General features: G+C 37.8%; 1 protein-coding gene across 1 annotated transcript in view; it reads left to right on the forward strand.

The window, feature by feature from the left end:
• FAM83B (family with sequence similarity 83 member B) overlaps positions 1-21,077 on the forward strand; it is a 53,165-nt gene that overhangs the window by 24,938 nt on the left and 7,150 nt on the right. The window contains exons 2-3 of the mRNA XM_031434492.2: positions 17,624-17,788; positions 18,510-18,634. Coding sequence (XP_031290352.2) covers positions 17,624-17,788; positions 18,510-18,634 — 290 coding nt within the window. The remainder of the gene's footprint in view (positions 1-17,623; positions 17,789-18,509; positions 18,635-21,077) is intronic.

Below are 21,077 nucleotides of genomic sequence, written 5' to 3' on the forward strand. Positions count from 1 at the left end.
ACCTGTGCCTCCCACAGCTGCATCCCCGCTGACCGGAGCCAGGGATCCCTGCTCAGAAAACAGGTCCCCTTCCTCGTTCCGAGATGAAGCTCTGTGTGTGTGTGTCATTGTGCCAAAAGGACTAAACGAAGAATCAGAAACTTTTGTTTCAAATGACCCTCCTGTCTCCTCTTTACTGAGTACCGGAAATTCCATTTAAATGGAATCTTCAGACGACCACGAATTACAGAGGGTCTGGTTCAGTCTGGAAACGCACTAGCTCATTTACACTGTTAAGAGCAGATGGAAGTACCAGTAATCTGTGACACTGACCCCATGGGCTGAATTAAGCTGGCGCCGCCTTACCTATTTTATCATTTTTAAATTTAAATTTAAAAAAAAATCAACTTTTTTTTCTAGACTTAGAACTCAGTCTAGTATAGTACATAGTCAAAGCAAAACAAGATATTTACTATTCCCACAGTTAATAGGCGATTTTAAAAACACGATGATTTTAGAAAATAAATTTATGGTTGAGGGGGGAGGTGTGGGTGGAGAGGGATAAACTGGGAGTGTGAGATTTGCAGATACTACTACGTATAAAATAGATACACAACAAGGTCCTACTGTGGAGCACAGGGAACTGTATTCAACAGCTTGTAATAGCCTATAATGAGAAAGAATATGAAAAAGAATATATATGTATAACTGAGCCACTATCCTGCACACCAGAAATTAACACAGCATTGTAAATTGACTATACGTCAATTAAAAACATGATGATTTGATAGAATGATCTTTAAAATCTGGTGAAAATATGACTAAATAGCAACACACTGAAATAGCCTTTCACAGTGTACGTATTATACTGTCTCTTCCAACCAATGTGTATATATGAACCTTTTTGATTAGATGTTATTTTTGGTTCTATTAAAATGCATTCTCTTTTATCAAGTGCTCATTTCCATTTTATTCTATTATTGTATTGTGTTTAGGGTAAACAGGACCATCAAATGTAAAGCCCATTACAGTTATGTGGAGAAAACCTACTTTTTACTACGCACTGTGTGCCCCTTTCCAGGCGGTGCCTTCTCTTCGGTGCTGGTTAACGGTAACAAACAAATGTTAGAAATGTATTTCAGCCTTTTATTGTTGTTTCTTTAGTGGAGGAAAGCCATTATCTAAATTAGTCTTATTCTATTTTTAACCAAACTAAAGAAGATTACTCTCGTGGTTGTTTTACCAATCAAATGCTATTGAAGAATGTGTTATTTTTCTTAAAGAGTATAATTTTATTTGCTGATCTCAGTTGTTGGGAGATGTTCTCACAGAAAACAAGCAGACGACTCCAAAGCGTTGTTGAACGTGGCTGAAATCCACATGTGGCTGGTGATTCCGAGGGACGTCAGTGGCTGTTCCGCTGGCTCCATGCTGTTCTCGTTAGGTCCTTACTCTCTTTCCTCCCACTTGATCTTGACTTTCAACATCTATCCCTAACATTTCCTCAGCTTGCAGCATGAGGAGCGAATGTCGCAAGATGGAGGAAGTAGAAGAGAAGTCTTGGTGATGTTTTCATAGAGAATGTTTGATGACGTTTTGTTGTTGTTGTTGTTTTGTTTGTTTGTTTGTTTAAGAAGCATAGAATCTCAGAGTTTGAAGGCACTTCAGAGGTCAGAATTGATCTAATTCATGCCTTTGCTCAACAAATGAATTTATTCTATTCTATGCAGGATTCCAATTACACACTGGACCAGACTTCAGAGAATGTATTAGGGTTTGGAGGAATCTCAGAAAAGAGACTTAATGATGTAGCTATTATGTTGACATATTTAGTTTGCGTCTCCATGTGATTTTTTTTCAGAGGAATGGGATTAAACAGCTGTGACATAGAATCGGTCATGAAAGCAAATCCACTTGAGGGGTAAAAAAAAAAAATTACTATTACTTATTTAAGGTTCTTCTTTACCAAATTTTGGAAGAAGGAAAATTAAGTGGGATGACACTTGGGAAATACAAGGCAGCTGTTTTTAACCTCATTTAGTGACCAAATGGAAATCTCTGCCTTCTTGGGATTTCATGAAAACAACAAAAACAAAAACAAAAACAAACAAAAAATGCCTAGCAAGTGCTGGTGAAGATGCTGGTAAAAGACATTCTGCTAATTGCAGTCAGTGATTTCATTCACTTTCCAATTCCTTTTACCCTCATCCCACTTTATTTTTTTCCCCTCCATTTCTTTATTAGAAACTAAGCAATGTCTTTCCTGAGCCATTCTCCATACACTTTTGCAGTCTGGTTCCTTACCTGACTAGGTGCTTCCGTTTTGAGAAATATCCCTAAATGTTCCTACAGTTCAGCCACCAAAGAGAAGAGCCCGTTTAAAGACTGAAACCTTGTCTTACTTAAATATTCTATGGATTTTTAGCATGGATGAACATTTGATTTATTCTGATGACTTTTGATTTTTAATTTTTAAGTTAGTGAGATTGATTTTTCAAATAACTGCTTTTCAGCTATACTTGTTTAAAAAAAAAATCTAGCCATAATTTTCATATCCCATATAATTCATGCATGTACTGGAAACCATCCACAGTGGGTTTATATACATTTTTTTTTCCTTCTAGTTTTACTGAGATAGAATTGACAGACAGCACTGTGTAAGTTTAAGGTGTACAGTGTCATGATTTGACTTACATACATCATGAAATGATGACTGCAGGAAGTTTAGTGAACATCCATCATCTCATATAGATACCAAATTAAATAGAAAATAGTCTTTCCTTGTGATGAGAACTCTTAGGATTTACTCTCTTGACAACTCTCATATGTAACACACAGCAGTGTTAATTATATTTATCACATACATTACATCCCTGGTGCTTGTTTATCTTATAACTGGAAGTTTGTTCCTTTTGGCTACCTTCATCCAGTTCTCCCCCAGCCCCCGACCTCTGGTAACAACAAATCTGATCTTTTTCTTTGAGTTTGTTTTTGAAGTATAATCAACCTCCAACACTTGTTAGTTCCTGGTCTACAACATAGTGATTCGATATTACTATACATTTCAAAATGATGACCAAGATGAGTATAGTTACCATCTGTCACCATGCAAAGATATTATGTAGTTATTGACTATATTCCCCACACTGTGCATTTCATACCTGTGACTCATTTATTTTACAACTTGAAGTTTGTACCTCTCAATCTTCCTCATCTATTTCTTTCCTTCCCCCAACCCCCTCCCCTCTGACAACCACCTGTTTGTTCTCTGTATCTATGACTCTTTCTGTTTGGTTATGTTTGTTCATTTGTTTTCTTTTTTAGAGTCTACATATAAGTGAATGTGTCTTTCTCTGCCTGACTTACTTCGCTTAACATAATACCCTCTGGGTCCATCTATGTTATCACAAATGGCAAGATTTCATTCTTTGTTATGGCTGAGTAATATTCCAGTGTGTGTGTGTGTGTGTGTGTGTTTGTGTGTGTGTGTGTGTGTACGTGCACGTGTGCGCGTCATATCTCCTTGATCAATTCATCTGTTGATGGCCACTTAGGTTGCTTCCATATCTTGGTGGTTGTAAATAACACTTCAATGAACATAGGGTTGTGTATATCTTTTTGAATTGTCCTTTTTATATTCGTTGGATAAATACCCTAGGAGTAGGGATTACTAGATCGTATGGTAGTTCTATTTTTAATTTTTTGAGAAATCTCCATACTCTTGTCCATAGTGGTTGCCCCAGTTTACATTCCCACCAATTGTGCAGGAGGGTTCCCTTTTCTCCACATCCTCACCAACGCCTGTTAACTTGTTTTCTTTTTGATAATAGCCATTCTGGCAGGTGTAAGGTGGGTTTTATGTACATTTGGAATAAAACCTCTTACATTAAGATTCTATTCTGTAATGGTTTCAGACATAGCTCTAGATATATTATAGAGACAAAGTAGAATTTAATACTAGCTTAGCCCCAGGATAATATTATAGAGCTTGTCAGAACTTTTAGACGAGATTCAGCACATAGGACAGAGTTGTATTCCAAGAATACAACGTTGCATCAAACTATTCCTCATCTCTCACTATCAGTGAAGCACTAACCATGCATCTGGGATCAAATTGGATGCTACCAGAAGAGACGGCTGCCACGTTCTGGAGCCCCCATCTCCCCCTGAGTCAGGCAGGAGGCTGGCTTCAGATATCAGGACGGTAGTGTACTGAACTAGAAGAAACTCATTTCTAGTCATAGTTTCATCAATTACTGTGTGGTTTTAAATAAATATCTCCATTTCCTTGATCCTTAGTATATTTCTTCTGATGTCACTGCTGTGAAAGCCTGCTCGTCTAGCCCAACTCTAACGGAGTTTTGAGAAACGGGATTCATATTAACACCTTCCACAGTGCAAGTGTTCTTATTCCCAACTTACTGGGATCCACGCTTTCTACATTTACTCCCTGTGCCGATATATTTCGGGACATCCTTCATTTGAATAGCAAGCTGATGACCTTTAGGGATCTTCCAGCGATTTAATACAGGTGTACACATACTCCATCTGCTACAGCACACCTCCGTCCCAGAACTGAGTAAATTTTAAACGAAAAATACCCCGAGAGATTTCTAAGACAGTGCTTGACTTCGAAAATCACAGGGATTTTTTTTTAGGAACTCAAAATAAGAGATGTAAATATTCATTTAAAAATGTTTGCCTGTTTACTGTTTGAAAATAACTCTCCTTGATGCTACAGAGAAACAGCATGAATAATTTCGTAAATTTTGTTGAGTGATATTGTTAAGTTGATGGGGATACAGAACGGCTGAGCTACGTTCCCCACCCTCCAGTGGTTAATTACTCCCTTGAAAGTGATCAGTAAGCCACAAGGCTGATGAAATAAATGCTCTGCTAAATGTGTTCAAACTGTAGCTGGAGCATAGATTAGGCTGCAGTGTATTTAGGCTCAGGGAATGGGCAAAGGCTTTGTGAAAGGGGTTTGCAGGAAAGCTAAGCCTTGGGAGATGAGTTGGATTTTCAGAGAGAAAGAGAAAGCAGGGACTTTAGACAAAAGGAACTACACAAATATGATCTGAAAGAAGGTGAAAGAACATGGCTATCAGAGCGGGACGCACAGACTATGCAGTGAGATGAGAAACTAAGAAGAGAAGTCACTCAGATGGTGATAGACCTTGAATGCTTCTGAATGCCATTTGATTCTACAAATTATGTATTTAAAAAAAATTTTTAGTGAAGTATGGTTGATTTGTAATGTTGGGTTCAGGTGTACAGGAAAGTGATTCGGTTATACATATACATGCATATATTTCTTTCCTTTCAGATTCTTTTGCATTATAGGTTACTACAAGAAATTGAATAGAGGGCCCTGTGCTAGACAGTAGGCCCTTGTTGTTTATCTATTTTATATGATTCTGTAAATTACGTAGTTTTAAACAGTTAGTCTGAATGATAGAATGGAAATTTGTAAAACTGGAGGCCAGAGCATTTTCCTGAATCCTAGACCCTGACAACCCGCAACCTGAAAGGGTTTCCACCCTGCTTTGTCATAGATGGCTGAAACTCAACAGACCCAAAGCCAACCATCCATCTTTCCAACCTCACTGACAACACAAACCACTCAGTCACCCACTCCAGAAATCCGGAAGTTATCTGGAAGTCTACTCCCAGTTAATAGTCACATTTTATTTTTGCCACCTGCTTCCTAGGTGTCCCTGACACCTGGCCTCCTTTTGACATCTCTGAGCACGTTATCCTCCACCCGCACCCCTCCCAGACCTGTTTTCCACCTTTCCCGGCCCTTCTTGGGTTTTCAGGGGCTGATGCTGTAGACTGCATCACTGGGCTCCCTTGCCGCCTGCCTTCCCAATCAGGAGAGGATGTCCAGGTCGAGGTGCCAGCAGGGGAGCAAAGACCAGAAGGAGAGAAGTTCATTCTCTGTTTGTTTCTTCCCTCGTTCTGTCCCTGCTTGAGTGACAGGCTTCTGTGTCTGTAGTCGGTTCCCTTCATTGCACCCATGCTTCTGTAAATAGTCTTTTCCTAAATTTCTCAACACTGAAAACTCTTCGGGAAATTTTTCTTGCCGGAGCTCTGGATGCTATAATCTCCTTTGCCAATCCGGTTCTGGACCTTGGCAACAGATTTCTAGCTGGTGTTTCTGGGTTTAGAAAACGTGCTTCACACTGCTTTGGAGAGCTGGCTTTTCTGAACATGTGATGTTGTGACAGTTTGCAAAAGAGGAGAGTATTCTATAATGACAAATGTACAGCAGGCACATTATGTAACTAATATCTCAGGTTTGTAAAAATATGCATATACCAAGTTGAAAGGAAAATGCCATCGTCCCCGGCATAATTGTGAAATGATTGCAATTTTTCTTTTCTTTGTCTGTTTTTTGTCATTTTTCCCCTGGAGGTAGAGAAAACCAAGACAATCTCTCTTCCTCTCTCCCTCTCTCAGCCTGTGTGTGTGTGAGCAGAATTGTGAAAAATACTTTATACATTTTTTCATGTCCTAAGAATACTGCAAACATCTTGTTTGTTTACTTTCTGATCCAGATGCTAGAATTGAAAGAAATGCCCCTGAATTTTACTTAGGAAGACTGAGTTCAGTGTATAAAAGGACACTTTAACAGAAAGTCTTAAAAAAAACAGGGAGATGATCTTTTTATCATCTGAATAATTAGCCTATCTGAAAAAGTGAGGCTGGGAATCATTTCTAGATGCCCAGGAATTTGAATTTAACTTGAAATTATGTTATTGACAATGTTCCCTTCTGTCAGATGTTTAAATTCGCAAGAGCATTTTGCATAACTCTTTTCTGCACTCCTCTCAGACGACAGGTTACTCTGGTCCCCTTATCTGCTGGCCGACTTTCTGCTGCCTTCGATCAGCTCAATAATAAAACCTTAAGACTAGATTTCTTGTTGATCTGCTTCACATTTTTAATGAGCTGGATAATTTTTCTTCTATGATTATTCGAATATTTGATGCTTATCTGGTGTACTTTTATTTTTTTCTTCTTCTTTTTTTTTTTTTTTTTTTTTTGCCATTTGATCTATTTCCAAAAATGAAGTCTCAATAAAACCTAAATTACGGGCATATTTAAACTGTTTCAAAATTATTTCATTTGCCCAGGTTGAAACTCTTAACTTGAATTTTGTTAGAATGAAAGTAACTTTTTAAATGTTATTTGTGTCCTTATAAATAAAGATAAAATTATTTGTCTTTGGAAATACTTGAAGTTTAAATGACTTTTAAAATGCTATTTTATAGGTTTGGTATAGGAATTACCGAATTGAATGTACTACTTCAAGAGAATTTTTATATAGTTTTTGTCCACTTTTGTCTTCATCTCATTTTGTTCCCGTTTCTTTAATCATTAACTTCTGTTTTGACTGTATTTACAGCTTTACTAGCTGCTTAAGAATATATTTATATGAAATATATTTTATTTTTCAAATGATAGATTTATGTAGAGTATTAATCAAGGGTGATATATAAGGACAGGGAGGAACTTCCTTAATTTTACAGATAAACCAGTTTGGATTAATTTAAGGCAAATGGTTGAAATAAATGTGATTAGTTCCGCTTTTGATAAAGGCAGTTTCACTTTGAGACAACCTCAATTTTCAGATGTAAAATAATTAATAAACAGAAACTGACTTCCAAGCTAGAATTCTGCCAGATTTCTTCTTCAGAATCTAATGGAGGAAAATAAATAAATTATACCTTAGAATTTTCCCAGCAGAAAAAGTAAAGATTTTCACTGTGGGATTTTAATTGTATTAATGAAGACTTCACAATAAAATACTTGCTAATACAGTAGGGAATCTGCATCTTGTTGCTGTAGTCCAGCTGAAAAACGTGTGCTGTTTTGTGTCTGTGTTTTGTTTATTTATATAGAATGAGTATCATTAGATGTTCAGGATATTTAAGAAACCTGGAGTGTGTGGAAGAGGATACATTCTTTTCAATGTAGTTTGATGGTCCTCGGAAAATTAAACGCTTTCCCCTGTCTCTTAGCTTTTAGAATGACTGTTCCCTACCACCGAACGTGTGCCACTTTTCGAGTTTCAGGCATCAAAGTGAAAAACAATACAAGATTTTCAGAAGTGAGTGGTGAAAAAATTTATCCAAGAGAGTCGTCAAATAAACTGGGGGTTAAGTACATATCATTTTACTCTAGGGTAAAGACAGGAATGAGTTAACATTAAATACAAAAACGCTGTTGCAGTATTTCATGACATTTGTGTAATTCCTTGATATTCAAGTAGAAATGACTGTTGCATAGGTAAGACCTGTGGTCTTTTTGCCAAGCAGGACGTTTGATTTTTTTATGTCAGGTTGGTTGTTTATAGCTGACATTGAAGAGAAGCAATTATTGCTCGAGTAAAGAATGCAGCCTCTTAAAGTAGGAAGAGAAAGTTTTGTTCTGTTTTGTTGTAATGGTTTTAATTATTGGGCAATATTTTGTTAAAGTCAGCATTATAAATTGAGAAACGAATGGAAAATGAGAAACACTTTACTCATCTCCTTAAATTAAGGATTACTATAAAATTTTGTTCAGCTATAACAAAAATGCCCATTCTTCAGGCTATGTTATCACCCACACTTTTATTTATAATAGCAACTATTTAATGATCATTTCTGTGTGCTCATAATGCTTGCCATCCTCTATTGTGGACCACATACTAAGGACTTGTTACACATCCTCTCAATTTTCCCAGCAAACCTATAGGGTAGGAGTTACTGACCTGGTTTTATAGATGAGAAATCTGAGGCTCAGAGAGGTTAATTTCCTTCTAGTTCACCTAGCTAGAAAGTGGCAGATCCCAGGTTCAGAAAGATGTGTAGGGACAGACATTTCTGGAAGAAAAGGAAACACTGAAGACTGATTTAGGAGAAACGAGCACAAAAATAGGAAAATTTAGCAAGGATGAGGTCTGAGTTAAAAAGACAAAAATAGACAAGAATGAGAAGAAGGAATAAGATGGATGGAGTGGAAGTTTAGTTTCCTGATTACTTGTCATTTGCTCTGGAAGCTTTGAAACATATAAAAGGAGAATAAAATAATGAATCCTCATGTACCCACCACCCTGTTTCAGTGATTACCAACTTGTGGTCAGTTTTGTCTCCTGCATAAACCTCACTGCTGCTGAATTATGTTAAAAGAAAATCACATATGACACATTGGTTCATTTCATCTGTAACTGTTTCAGTATAATTCTCTAAAAAATAAGGGCTTTTTTTTTTTTTTACAAGACATAAATGATCAAACCTAAAAAAAATCATTAATATTAGATATCTAGTCAATATTGAAATTTCCCTGTTACATAAATGTCTTTTGACAGTTGTTGAATATTGTTGGAAAAATGTCTCAAAAACTTGCCAAAATGTCAACCTCAAGTTTACATTAGAAAAACATTTCAGTCAGGCTCTCAGTGTTACTCTGCAGTAACTCTTTTAATTTCCTGTTGACTTCATACTTTATTATTTATTTTTCTGTGCTCCATCTTTTTCATACCCATGCGAGCCCAAAGTGTGAGCCTTCGCTGACCATAGCCCCAGAGGAAAGCTTGACCTCCAACGATGAAGTATATGCTAAGAGCTTCCAGTGACCATCACCTGATCTGTTTCCCTTCCTCCCTCTTAACAACACACTGCACTCCATTCAAACACTTCTTTTTGTTACCACCCATTCTCTCCTTCCCTTCACTCTCAGCACATCTGTAGAACCTAATTCTCAGGGAAGCTCTTCCTCCGATGTCCATCCCATCCCATTCTGACACCACTGAGATCATGTACCATTAACTGTATTACATCTTCCTTATTTAATTCTTTTGGTGTCCACCCCGTTTTTCCTGTAGGCCTGCAAATGCTTAATTTTCAATGGTTAGCAAAAAAGAAAAAAAAAAGACGCGGATGGATGAATGCATAGATAAATAGACAGAAAAAACAAAGAGCTTGGTCATAATTTTATTATAGCAGATGTCACATTGATTTATGGTTCTAGGAACAAACCTCTCATAAAACTATGTGCTCCATGAGAACACACTTCAGGGAGCCACTGAATTTCAATACAAATCTATTGCACACCTGATGTAGTTCAGTGATCCCTACTTCGGGAGCTGAGAATAACAGTAAATGCATTCAAGTTACATGGAGTTCATTATGGAAAGATCTAACTAACCCAATACTTACAAGACATCTATTCAGAAAGATCAGGTATGTTTTAGCCTAACAAAATCATTTTACAGTCTTGTGAAAACTTCTCTAAGTAAAGCCTCTATGTTAGACTAAAACATATTGGTATTCAGTGTAAGGCTGACACTTACCAAACAATATTATAGTGCATACTGTATGTTACATATAAAATTTCACATGAAATGGACGTGTTTACTTAGGCTGTAGAAAGCTAAGGAGCAAAAAGCATTTATTCTTAATACCAGGCTCCCTTTTTTTTCTGAAATCCATTTAGTACATTGCTTTCAACAAGCATTACAGACTCAGAAAATATCTATTTCCTAAGTGGTTATTTCTCTTGACTTCTCTTACTCAATTCTTACGGATTCTCTAGTTGTGTTGAATTTTATTATAAATACAGTTATTAAAGAGCTCTGTTGATTTTTTTTTTTAATTTGAACTCCTTATTAGCTTTTCTTCTGTTGGGAAAAAAAATAAATCCTTCTGTATATATGCAGGTAATTTCCAAGGAAGTCTGAATCCTTTCCAATAATGCTTAGTATTTTGAAGCATAAAAGGTATAATATTCATCTTTTCAATTTTGAGGGTGATAATGACCTTTCCAAGGCTGCAGAATATTAACCCAAGGTATACTTCCGTTTCATTCAGTATCTAGGTCCTCTAAAAGCATACTGGTAATAGTGTTCGATCCTAATGGATTACAATGGAAAAAAAAACCAATATAGATTTCAAAATTAAAGTTCTGAAGATGGTGAAACATATTTCTAAGGAAATGCAAGTAATTCCATGTCAGCATTGTGGTAAACATTTTCTATCAAATCGATCATGCTTTTCATTTTTCTTATCACTGCCTCACATTTAAAAAAATGATTTCACTGCATTTATAAGCATAACATTACAACAAAAATGCTCTGTAGTCAATAAGATTCCATAGAATTTATATATTTTCAATATGAATGTTGCTATCAGATACATTTCCCAAGATATTATTTTGTTCAGGTGTTTTCTATTTCAAGGTTTATATGGCTCTCAAGGTCAAGTCTAACCATGTGTCACATCCCTTTCAAGATCCTTTGTAATCTGTATAAATCCTAAGTAGATTTGTTCCCTACTCACAAGTGGGATGATTTTTGTGTTTAACTTTACGTTAATTTGATAAACATTTATTAAAATATTACTGTTATCTTCAATCTTATCTGTGCCTCTGTGTCTGCAATGCTAGCCTTCCAGCTTCGGGGGCTAAAAAATAATATTTATTCATTATTTAAGGCTTATCCATGAAGCCCTGTTAGTCTGTTTCATTCTGCTGGGTACCCACTCCTAAGAACCACGTACATACAGAACATCTTTTTTTTTTTCCTTTCTCCAAATTACTGTTACAGTGTGTTACTTAACAGCTCTAGTGTCCTCTTCAAAATGGCCTTAAATTGTGTCATGAATATGATGTTATCATAAATTTATTATCAGGTTACATTATTTTAATTCAGTGTGTCTGGGTCACTTCAGGAAAATTTACTACTATGAGAAAGATAAGTAGAAACTCATATCCTTGAGTCAAGGTCTCTGAAACTATTAAAAGATGCAAATTTCACTCAGATCTTAAAAGTGATCCAGAATATCTTTCTAAAAAATGTCTAAGTCTCCCATTGCTGATGAATGCATTCATTTCTTTACTTTTTCCTTTATCAAACAGGAATAAAACACTAATTAATGAAGAAGCAAGAGAAGTATTTTAAAAGTATATAATATAGTAGTTTAGTGAATATTATCTAGTGTAACTGGTTTCGGCAATGACTTACAAAGTCCTTTAAGGTACCTTTTGAAAAGCCTTATACTAATGAGGTATTATCACTTTCATTCCATTATATATAGTCGTTGTGGTTACTTCTACAGCACAGGGCAATTTAGTTAACTAGCTGGGAATGTGATACCTTCAGATCAGGTTTGGTATTCCTCATTTCTAATGATCATTCCTTTCCAGAAATGTAACCCACTGTTCAGGGAAAAAAAAAAAAAAAGCTACATTTTATTTTGCCTTTCTTGGTACAGCTGAAATTTTCTCTAGACTTTACATAATTTCCCAAGATCTCTACTGGAGGTGCTGGAAAGCAGAACTCCCGATGTTACCCGACTCGGTTGACATCGGGTAAGCTTGTCAAAGATGTGTGATCTGGCCTCCTGAACTCTGCTGCGCTGTATTATCTGTCACGCAGGAGAGAATGCCACTTGTTCTATCTTTGATGTGCTAGAACCATCCATTGGCTGAGTGACTTCAGTTACTTTTTACAAACAAAAACCTTTATTTATTCTGGAAATGTGTTTTTGTCTATTTCCACAGTCCCAAGAAATTGGTTATTTGAGACTATCTGGCAAATTAGAAATAAATTCTTAGGGGGAGGGTAGAGCTCAGCAGTAGGGTGCGTGCTTAGCATGCACAAGGTCCTGGGTTCAATCCCCAGTGCCTCCATTAAAAAGTAAATACATTAATAAATCTAATTACACCCCCCACCAAAAAAATAAAATAAAATAAATTCTTTAGATAGGCTGATTAGTTTTTTTAAACAAATACCATGTTGTAGAATAGTTTCTTTATTTTTAAAAAATTCCTTTCTGGATTCCTCAAAAGACTAGGAATAGACTTACCATATGACCCAGGAATCCTGCTCCTGGGCATATATCCAGAAGAAACCCTACTTCAAAATGACACCTGCACCCCAATGTTCATAGCAGCACTATTTACAATAGCCAAAACATGGAAACAGCCTAAATGTCCATCAACGGATGACTGGATAAAGAAGAGGTGGTATGTTTATACAATGGAATACTATTCAGCCACAAAAACCGACAACATAATGCCATTTGCAGCAACATGGTTGTCCCTGGAGAATGTCATTCTAAGTGAAGTAAGCCAGAAAGAGAAAGAAAAATACCATATGAGATCGCTCATATGTGGAATCTGAAAAAAAAAACAAAACATAAATACTAAACAGAAACAGACTCACAGACATAGAATACAAACTTGTGGTTGCCAAGGGGGTGAGGGGTGGGAAGGGACAGACTGGGAGTTCAAAATGTAGAATAGATAAAGAAGATTATACTGTATAGCACAGGGAAATATATACAAGATCTTATGGTAACTCACAGAGAAAAAAAATGTGACAATGAATACATGTATGTTCATGTATAACTGAAAAATTGTGGTCTACACTGAAATTTGATACAACATTGTAAAATGACTATAACTCAATTAAAAAAAGTTAAAAAATAAATAAATTTATTAATTTAAAAAAATTAAAATTCCTTTGTGGTTAAAAAAAATTAGTGCCAGACTGCTGCAGACGTATATATTTTTAAAGTTATCCTGTAAAACAAGTTTATAATATGGACATTTTTATGTCTTTATCTCAATGTCCTTACCATTCATTACTGCATAGTAAATGCATTAATTAATAATTTGTGAATGTGATTCAAAGGTGTTTCACGTGTTCAATTTCACAGAGTATGTATGAGACACAGGTGAGGTTGTTATCACTAGGTCCTTCCTTCTTCCGGCACCTCATTGCCCATTTATAAATAAGGAAAGGATCATGGGAAGCCATTGGAAAGACTGAAATTGTTCATCCTAAAGAAAATCTGACTGAGTATGTGTTTTCCTGGTAGTTTGAAGAGTGTCATCAATTGTATAATTTGAGTGTGGTCCAGTGTCTTCTTTGAGCATCCTATTGGAGTAAATCAAGCTGAGTTTCTCTATTATCCATGCCTTTCTTCATCTTCTAACACATTTGCCATGTATCCATTCCATGATCCTACCTGCATTGTCACGTGTCTATCCCCAGGGCACTTCATTCCCTCTCATTTCTTTGACAGTGTTTGCTCCTTGGTCTCTGTTGCTCTTTCCAGCACCACTCTTGTCTCAATTGCTGGCAATTTCAACATATAAGAGATGCTTCTAAAGACCAATTCCTTTCCCATCTCTCCTCCCGCCATCTTGTCCTACATGTATCTGAGCCATTGACTCCCAGTCATGTCCTTGATAGCATCCCAGTCTGTGGCCGTAGATCCTGTATCCTCATCTGACCACTTCTATTTATACTTCTGGTACCTCTGCTACCTGCTAGTACCCAATGTTCCTTTATTTACTTGCTTATTTTTAACTTCCTCCTGTGGAAATTTTCAGAAGTTGAGAGAATGGTATAGAACACTCGTGTACCACCAGCTAGCTTCAACAGTTATCGATTGGTTGCCAACTCTGGTTCACCTTTTATAATGTGAAGTAAATATAAGGGGACATACAATTTTATGTGTAACCTGTATTAGAATGTGTATTTAAAAGATAAGACATGTCTTTAAATTTTTATTTAAAATTCACATTTCCGCTCTCCAGCCATGAACCTTTGGCCAAGTTACTCTCTGAATCACTTTCCTTATCAACAAAATAGAATAATTCCTGCCCAGCCAGCTTGTTGTGGGACTTAGACGGGCTGATAAAGAAAGACTGACACACAGCACTGTCTTTCTTATCTTTTTATGATTATATTACTGTCAGTGTTAAAATTCCTTCATAGTTAACTGTCCTTTGGCGCCAGCAAGACCTCACATTCATTGATCCTACCCCCATTTCACTGCCTCAGCATCCACCACATCCTCTCTTCTCTCTTCACCTAATTTCAATGCCGTGGTCAATCATTTGAGCCACTCCACCCTACACCCACCCTCAGTGCTCCTTCCTTCTCTCACTTCATCATACTCTTCTGGCCAGAACTGCATCCATGGTCAAACCAAACTCTTTGCCTGGTCCGTGTCAGGAGCGCTGCACAACCACGTGGACCGGTCTCATTTTAACTTTATGATCCAGTGAGTCCTGAATGCTGCTCTGCACACACACAGATGTTCTGCACACCTGTCCCCTTTTCTACCACCCTAGATGACAGCTTCATGCCCGTTCCTCACACCTCAAACATGTCTTCCATAATCCAGGATCTTCTCACTGAAGACCTTGCCTTCCGCCTCACTGAGAAAACGGAAGCGTTCAGAGGAGAACTGCCATCACTCCATGACCACGTCTGCCCTTCCACCTGCATCTGCGCCCTCATACCTGGCTTTCTGCCTTGGTGGCAGAGATGATCTTCCACTGGGTTTTATTCCCTGTGCTCTAATGACTTTATTTTTGCACTCGATCCTATTTTCATTGCCCACTCAAAGACCTTCCTGTACCTTATTCCTTATTTCCCCATCCCACCTCCCACCATCATTTATTCCCACTCTTTCCTGGAACATTTCCTTAGCATTCAGTCCTGCTCTTATTTCTTTCACCTTAAAACAAAAAATACAACTTCTCTTGTCTCAGCTTTACCTGCAGCTACTGCTCTGTTTCTCTGCTTCTGATTGTAGCTGAATTACTCAACAAGGGTCACCTGTCCCTGCTATTTCTAGTATCTGTCCTCTCAATCGCTCTTAGACCCCTGCCCCCCGTAAAGCTTTTGCTCTCACCACTCCAAGAAAACTCCACCATGGATCTCATCAATAACCTGTATATTCCTAATCTGATGCCTGCTTAATCCCCATGTCACTTGGCCTTGCAGTAGGGTACGGCACTCTGGAGGACACCCTTCTTCTTGATACATTGTCTTCACTTGGCTTCCAGGATGCCCACTTCTCTTAGTCTTCTCTTGCTGGCACCCCCTCTTGTTATTAGACCTTCTAACTATTCATCCAGTCTCTCTTGATGGCTTGGATTTAATGGTCATCTCTACACCATGACACCCAGTTGATATCTCTGGCCTAGACCTCCTTACTCAATGTTCCACTTGGATATCTAGGACCCTCAAACTTAACTTGTCTTCTAAATCTTTTACCTAAAATTTGGTACAGCTGCACCCTCACCTGTTTCAGCTGATGACCACTCTTCAGGTTGGTGAGCCCCCAGATCTTAGAGTCATCCTCTTTTCCACATTCAGTCCATCCAGAAGTCCTTTTGGCTCAAAATATCCAGTGTTGACCATTTCTCAGCATCACTGGTGGTGGCTGGTACCAGGACCATGCGCGTCCTAACCACCAGCACCTCCCACTGGAATTGCTCCAGTAGTTCTAGTTGGCCTCCCTGTTTCCACCCTGCCTCCCTGCCTTAAAGTCTGTTCTTAACACAATAGCCAGAACAATCCTTTCTTAGACATAAATCAGACCATATTATTAACTCAATAATAAGCCTCAACACTCACAACCTTATTCAGAGGGAAAAAAAAAAAACCCCAAAGGCTTTAAAATGCCTTCAAGGTGCTGATTCCCATCTCCCTTTCTCATTTTATTTCTACCCATGCTGTTCCTTGAACGTGACGTTGGGTCTTAGCTTTGCTGGTTCCCTCTGCCTGGAACACCATTTCTCAGGATATCCATCTTGTTGGTTTCCTCAATTTCTTTTATGTTATTGCTCAAAGGACATTTTCTCAGCATCTCAGAGACCCACCCTGAAAACTGCAAACCCCTACTTCTCAATTTCCAGGGACCTACAATCCCCCTTGTGCTGCTCCATTTTTTCCCCCAATAAAAATCATCTTATAGCTTAGCACATAACGTATCTATTCTGTTTTGCTTGTGGTTTCTTCCCGCATTAGAATGTAAGCTTCACAAAGGGCAGGGGTTCTGTCCTGCTTGTCTGGCGCATAGTAGGTGGTCAGTTGAATAGATTTCCCCTGCTTTCAGCATCATTTCCCTCCCCTTGCTTCTCAGTCAATAATGGTTCTGTTTCCCACAGTTAACTTGGACTCTCTCCATTTTAGGGGATATTAATTTGATATCCTTGAGATATTTCCCTCTGCATTTACCTTTTTAATCATATCTCCCTTTTGTCCATTTTTTTTTCCCTTTTACTTGTTCTGTCTGCTAAACTAATTTTAGGCATATGGATTTAATTTTCTGGTCTTCAAGTCTTCTTATACCTTTTCTTATCTTTGGTCCTTTCTTAGCTATATTTCTATTTCTAGAACATTTTTTTTTCTCTGCCCTAGTTCTCCAAGACTTTCATTCTTAAGAACTAGTTCCAGAAGTCTTGCTTTTCCCTGGAAAGGTTTCCCATGAAAAACTGTAGCCCTGATTTCCACTTGCTACCTGCCATCCCCTCCACCGACCCGACAGGAAACCCTGATCACCAAGATTTGGATTCACGCTTCACTCAACCTTCTACTGAAGTGCAGCTTCCCTTTGACTTAAAGCTGGTCGGCAGTTACTTGGTGTAACAGATCTGTATGCTGTCCTTTGTTTATTTTCAATATCCTTTTTTGTCTTCTATTTTAGAAAACTGCACAAATATTTGTGTATACATTTATATACACTATGTATTGAATTATTTTCTATTTTATCCGGTTTTTGCTGAAAGCAAGCAATTTCTAGGTCTTTCTCTATGGGGTGTCTAACATTGTTTCCTATTTTCTCTTTAACAGGTCATTGCTTTAGTGATGGATATATTCACAGATGTGGACATTTTCAAAGAAATAGTGGAGGCATCAACTCGAGGGATCTCTGTATACATTCTGCTTGATGAGTCCAACTTTAATCATTTCCTAAGTATGACTGAGAAACAGGGCTGTCAAGTTCAGCGTCTCAGGGTAAGAATTTCCTGTTTTATTTTAATTTTTTTTTCCCCCAAGGATCTTATCTCAGTCCAATCTAGGGCATGTGAAGCTATGTTACTGCAAATATATACCGGATACTTAAGGTGATCCCAGAAATGTCCCCTTGTACTTTTCAGAATGTGACCTCACCATCTTTACGATGGTTTTACACAATGCTTTTCTTGATGGTGGGGCACTTAAGCTTCTGAGTCAACTTTGCTGCTGGTCATAATTAATGCTTCGGTTTTGCACGCCCAGCCTTGAAGCCGCTGGCTTGAGTGATTCTTACATTCAGCGGGTGTGACTCACTGCAATCATCTGGCACAGTGTTTTCAGTTACATCTGAGTCTTTTAAAGGAGGCTGGATTTTACACTTGGTTATTTTGATATCAGGCGACTAAAACCTGCAAGAACTTCTTGCAATAGGACCCTAAGTGACTTACAAATCCATTCTGTGTAAATATAAAGTAATATTTCCTATTTAAGGTATGTTAAAATACATATTTTAAGCGACTGTTTTCCTTGAGTACTACTTTTTTGGGTGGTGTTTTAAAATTTGCCCTTCACTATGTTGTTGTTGTTGTTGCCTGGTTTTAAAAACTATTTCATGTATACTTTTTGGTGACTAATTTTTTTTATATTGACACTTATCTTGCTTTTCAGAATATCCCCTTTCTAGCCATAATTTTGACTTTGTATTTACATACTATTCTAGAACATTCGAGTGCGGACAGTAAAAGGCCAAGATTATCTTTCAAAAACTGGGGCAAAATTTCATGGAAAACTGGAACAGAAATTTTTGCTCATTGACTGCCAGAAAGTTATGTACGGTTCCTACAGGTAAGATCACGGCATTGACCTCCAGCATTACCAGTCATTTCTAGAATTTTTTAGTTTCAAATTTTGATGTCATCTATTTAGTTATTTCTTACAAAATAAAAGAAAAACCCTTGCATGGAAGCTTGGAGACTAGAGTTTCAGTTGTGGCTGTGGCTGTAAAGAATATTAAGTCATTGGACAAGTCACAGAACTTCCTGGGGCTTCAAGTTCTTCCTCCTAAAATAAGGGAGTTGACTAGTATCTCAGCTTTCCTACAGCTCTATAATGCAAGAAATGTTGCTGTTCCTCATGAAAACAGTATGAACCATAAAAATTGTTCATAAAAATAGAAGTGGTTTATCACCTTGAGCAACCAGTCTAATGGACTACTCTGATTTATTATTATTAAGGATCTGATAATTATCAAACTGTCATCATGGTACTGCTGAAAAACCATTTAAGAGTCCAACTGTTAAAAATGCCATGGTGGACAGTAGACAAGGTTATTCACCCCCAGATCTACTCTCTGGCATCTTTCCAAGCCACCCCGGCTGGCATATATCCATTCTCTTCTAGCTTGGCTCTTAGGTTTCATTCCCAGACTCTTACCCCTTATTGGACTGATCTGCAAGGCAGTTGTTTTTATCACCATTTGATAAGTGATGAAACTGAAGTTCCAGAGGGTTTAGTCACTTGTCCAAGACATCACAGCTAACGGCCAGAGGCAGTCCAGGACTGGCGCAGTCCAGGTCCAGCTGTCTCCAAAGTATGATGCAGCCCCAATTCTCCCTTATCCATTCCAGGCATCAATCCTGAATGGGACACACAGTAGGGCTATATCACCGGGCAGCCAATAACACCAATAAACATGTGAACCACTGGGTCATCAGAGCAGAGCAGACTCACCACTAAAGACAGTAGGAAGAGATGTGGATGTGAACAGGATGTGAAGGGGAACTCTGGCCTCTTCTCTTAAGAACTTAAAAAGCCCACAAGAAGGAGGCGACACGTTGAAGGCGCTGGTCGTGGGCGAGTTACCTAACTTGGCTGCACTTGAGTTTGCTCCTCTGTAAAAGGAACCTAATCATCCATCTTACCTCGTGTCCTTGTCGTGAGAATGAAGTGTCAGAGGCTACGTTTTAGCTGTTAAACATCAGCTCACTTTCCCTTCAAGCTCCCAGACCCTTTTCTGAACATCCTTTTTGGAGTTTTAAAGGAGAGCTTGTTTGGAGCAGAAATTACAACTCGTGCTCGAAGTGAATGAGCTCTTTTAAAGACTCATTATATGTGTGTCTATTTGTTCAGACCCACTTGGTTTTAGAGATGTTTTCATTGCAAGTTTAATTAAAGCAGGAGCTCACTTGACTTTCTGGATGGTGTTTATTAGTTTAAGCTCATCATAATGAGTGCTTTCTAGGTTGATTATTTAACTTGACTTCTAAGATGATCTTCAACAATAAATTCATGCCGACTTTGTTGTGCTATCACTGGGTATTAGCAGGTGCTGTCTGTTTATATGACTGTAACAGGGCTACTTGAAGACTGGTGCTGGGAGAAACAAACAAGCAAACAAACGAACAGCAACAAAAACTCTTTATCTTTCTATCTAGATCATAAGCCAGAGGCAAAATGTAAGTCATTATTTATGAAAGTGAATACGGCTTTCCTAGGACCTCAGATGATTAAAATGCATCAAAACGATGGTCTAACGACTCTACCTTCCTTATTATTTCATGTTAATTTCAAATAGATTTCTTTAAACTAATTGAGGGTTGTCAGCCCTTGTCATTTTTGTCTTTTTCTGACTAATTATCAGGGACCTTTTTTTATTGTTAACAAATATCATAACAGGAACTGGTGGAACCGTTGTGACCCCGTCTTTGTAGAAACTGGTTCAAATTTTACTTCCTTTTGGTTGAGAATAGCCTTCATCTCTCCTATTCTGTTATTGCAATTGCTTTATCCGTAGGCAGATTCAGAATGCCGCCTTCTTTTTTCTTTCCCCCCACGTTTGGTAACCCCTTTATTGAGGTGTAATTGGCATACAATAAACTACACCTATTTAATGAGTGCAGTTTGGTAAGTTTTGACCAGTGAAACCATGATCACCATCTAGATGATAACCACAGGCGTTTCCCGCCGCACAAGTTTTCTCTGTCACTTTGTGTTGCCTCCCTCTGCCTCCGCCCTTTCTTACTCCTGCTGACAACGGCTGATCTGCTCAGAGTGCCTTCTTCTTTACTTCAGATTTCTGTGCCATAAAATGTCTTCATATTCTAAACTCCCAGCATTACTAGAAAGGTCTGCTGTTTGTTCTCAACATGTCACACTGTAATAGCTCAAGCATCCTAAAGACAGCTTTATCCAGAAAACACAACAGGTGTTTTGTCACTTCCTGATACTAACAATGAAGGGATAAAAACACATACATTTCTATCAATGTGTGTAAGTCAAATTTTGAATT

Source organism: Camelus dromedarius, chromosome 19 (genome assembly GCF_036321535.1).
Source record: "Camelus dromedarius isolate mCamDro1 chromosome 19, mCamDro1.pat, whole genome shotgun sequence".
In the NCBI taxonomy this organism is placed as follows: domain Eukaryota; kingdom Metazoa; phylum Chordata; class Mammalia; order Artiodactyla; family Camelidae; genus Camelus; species Camelus dromedarius.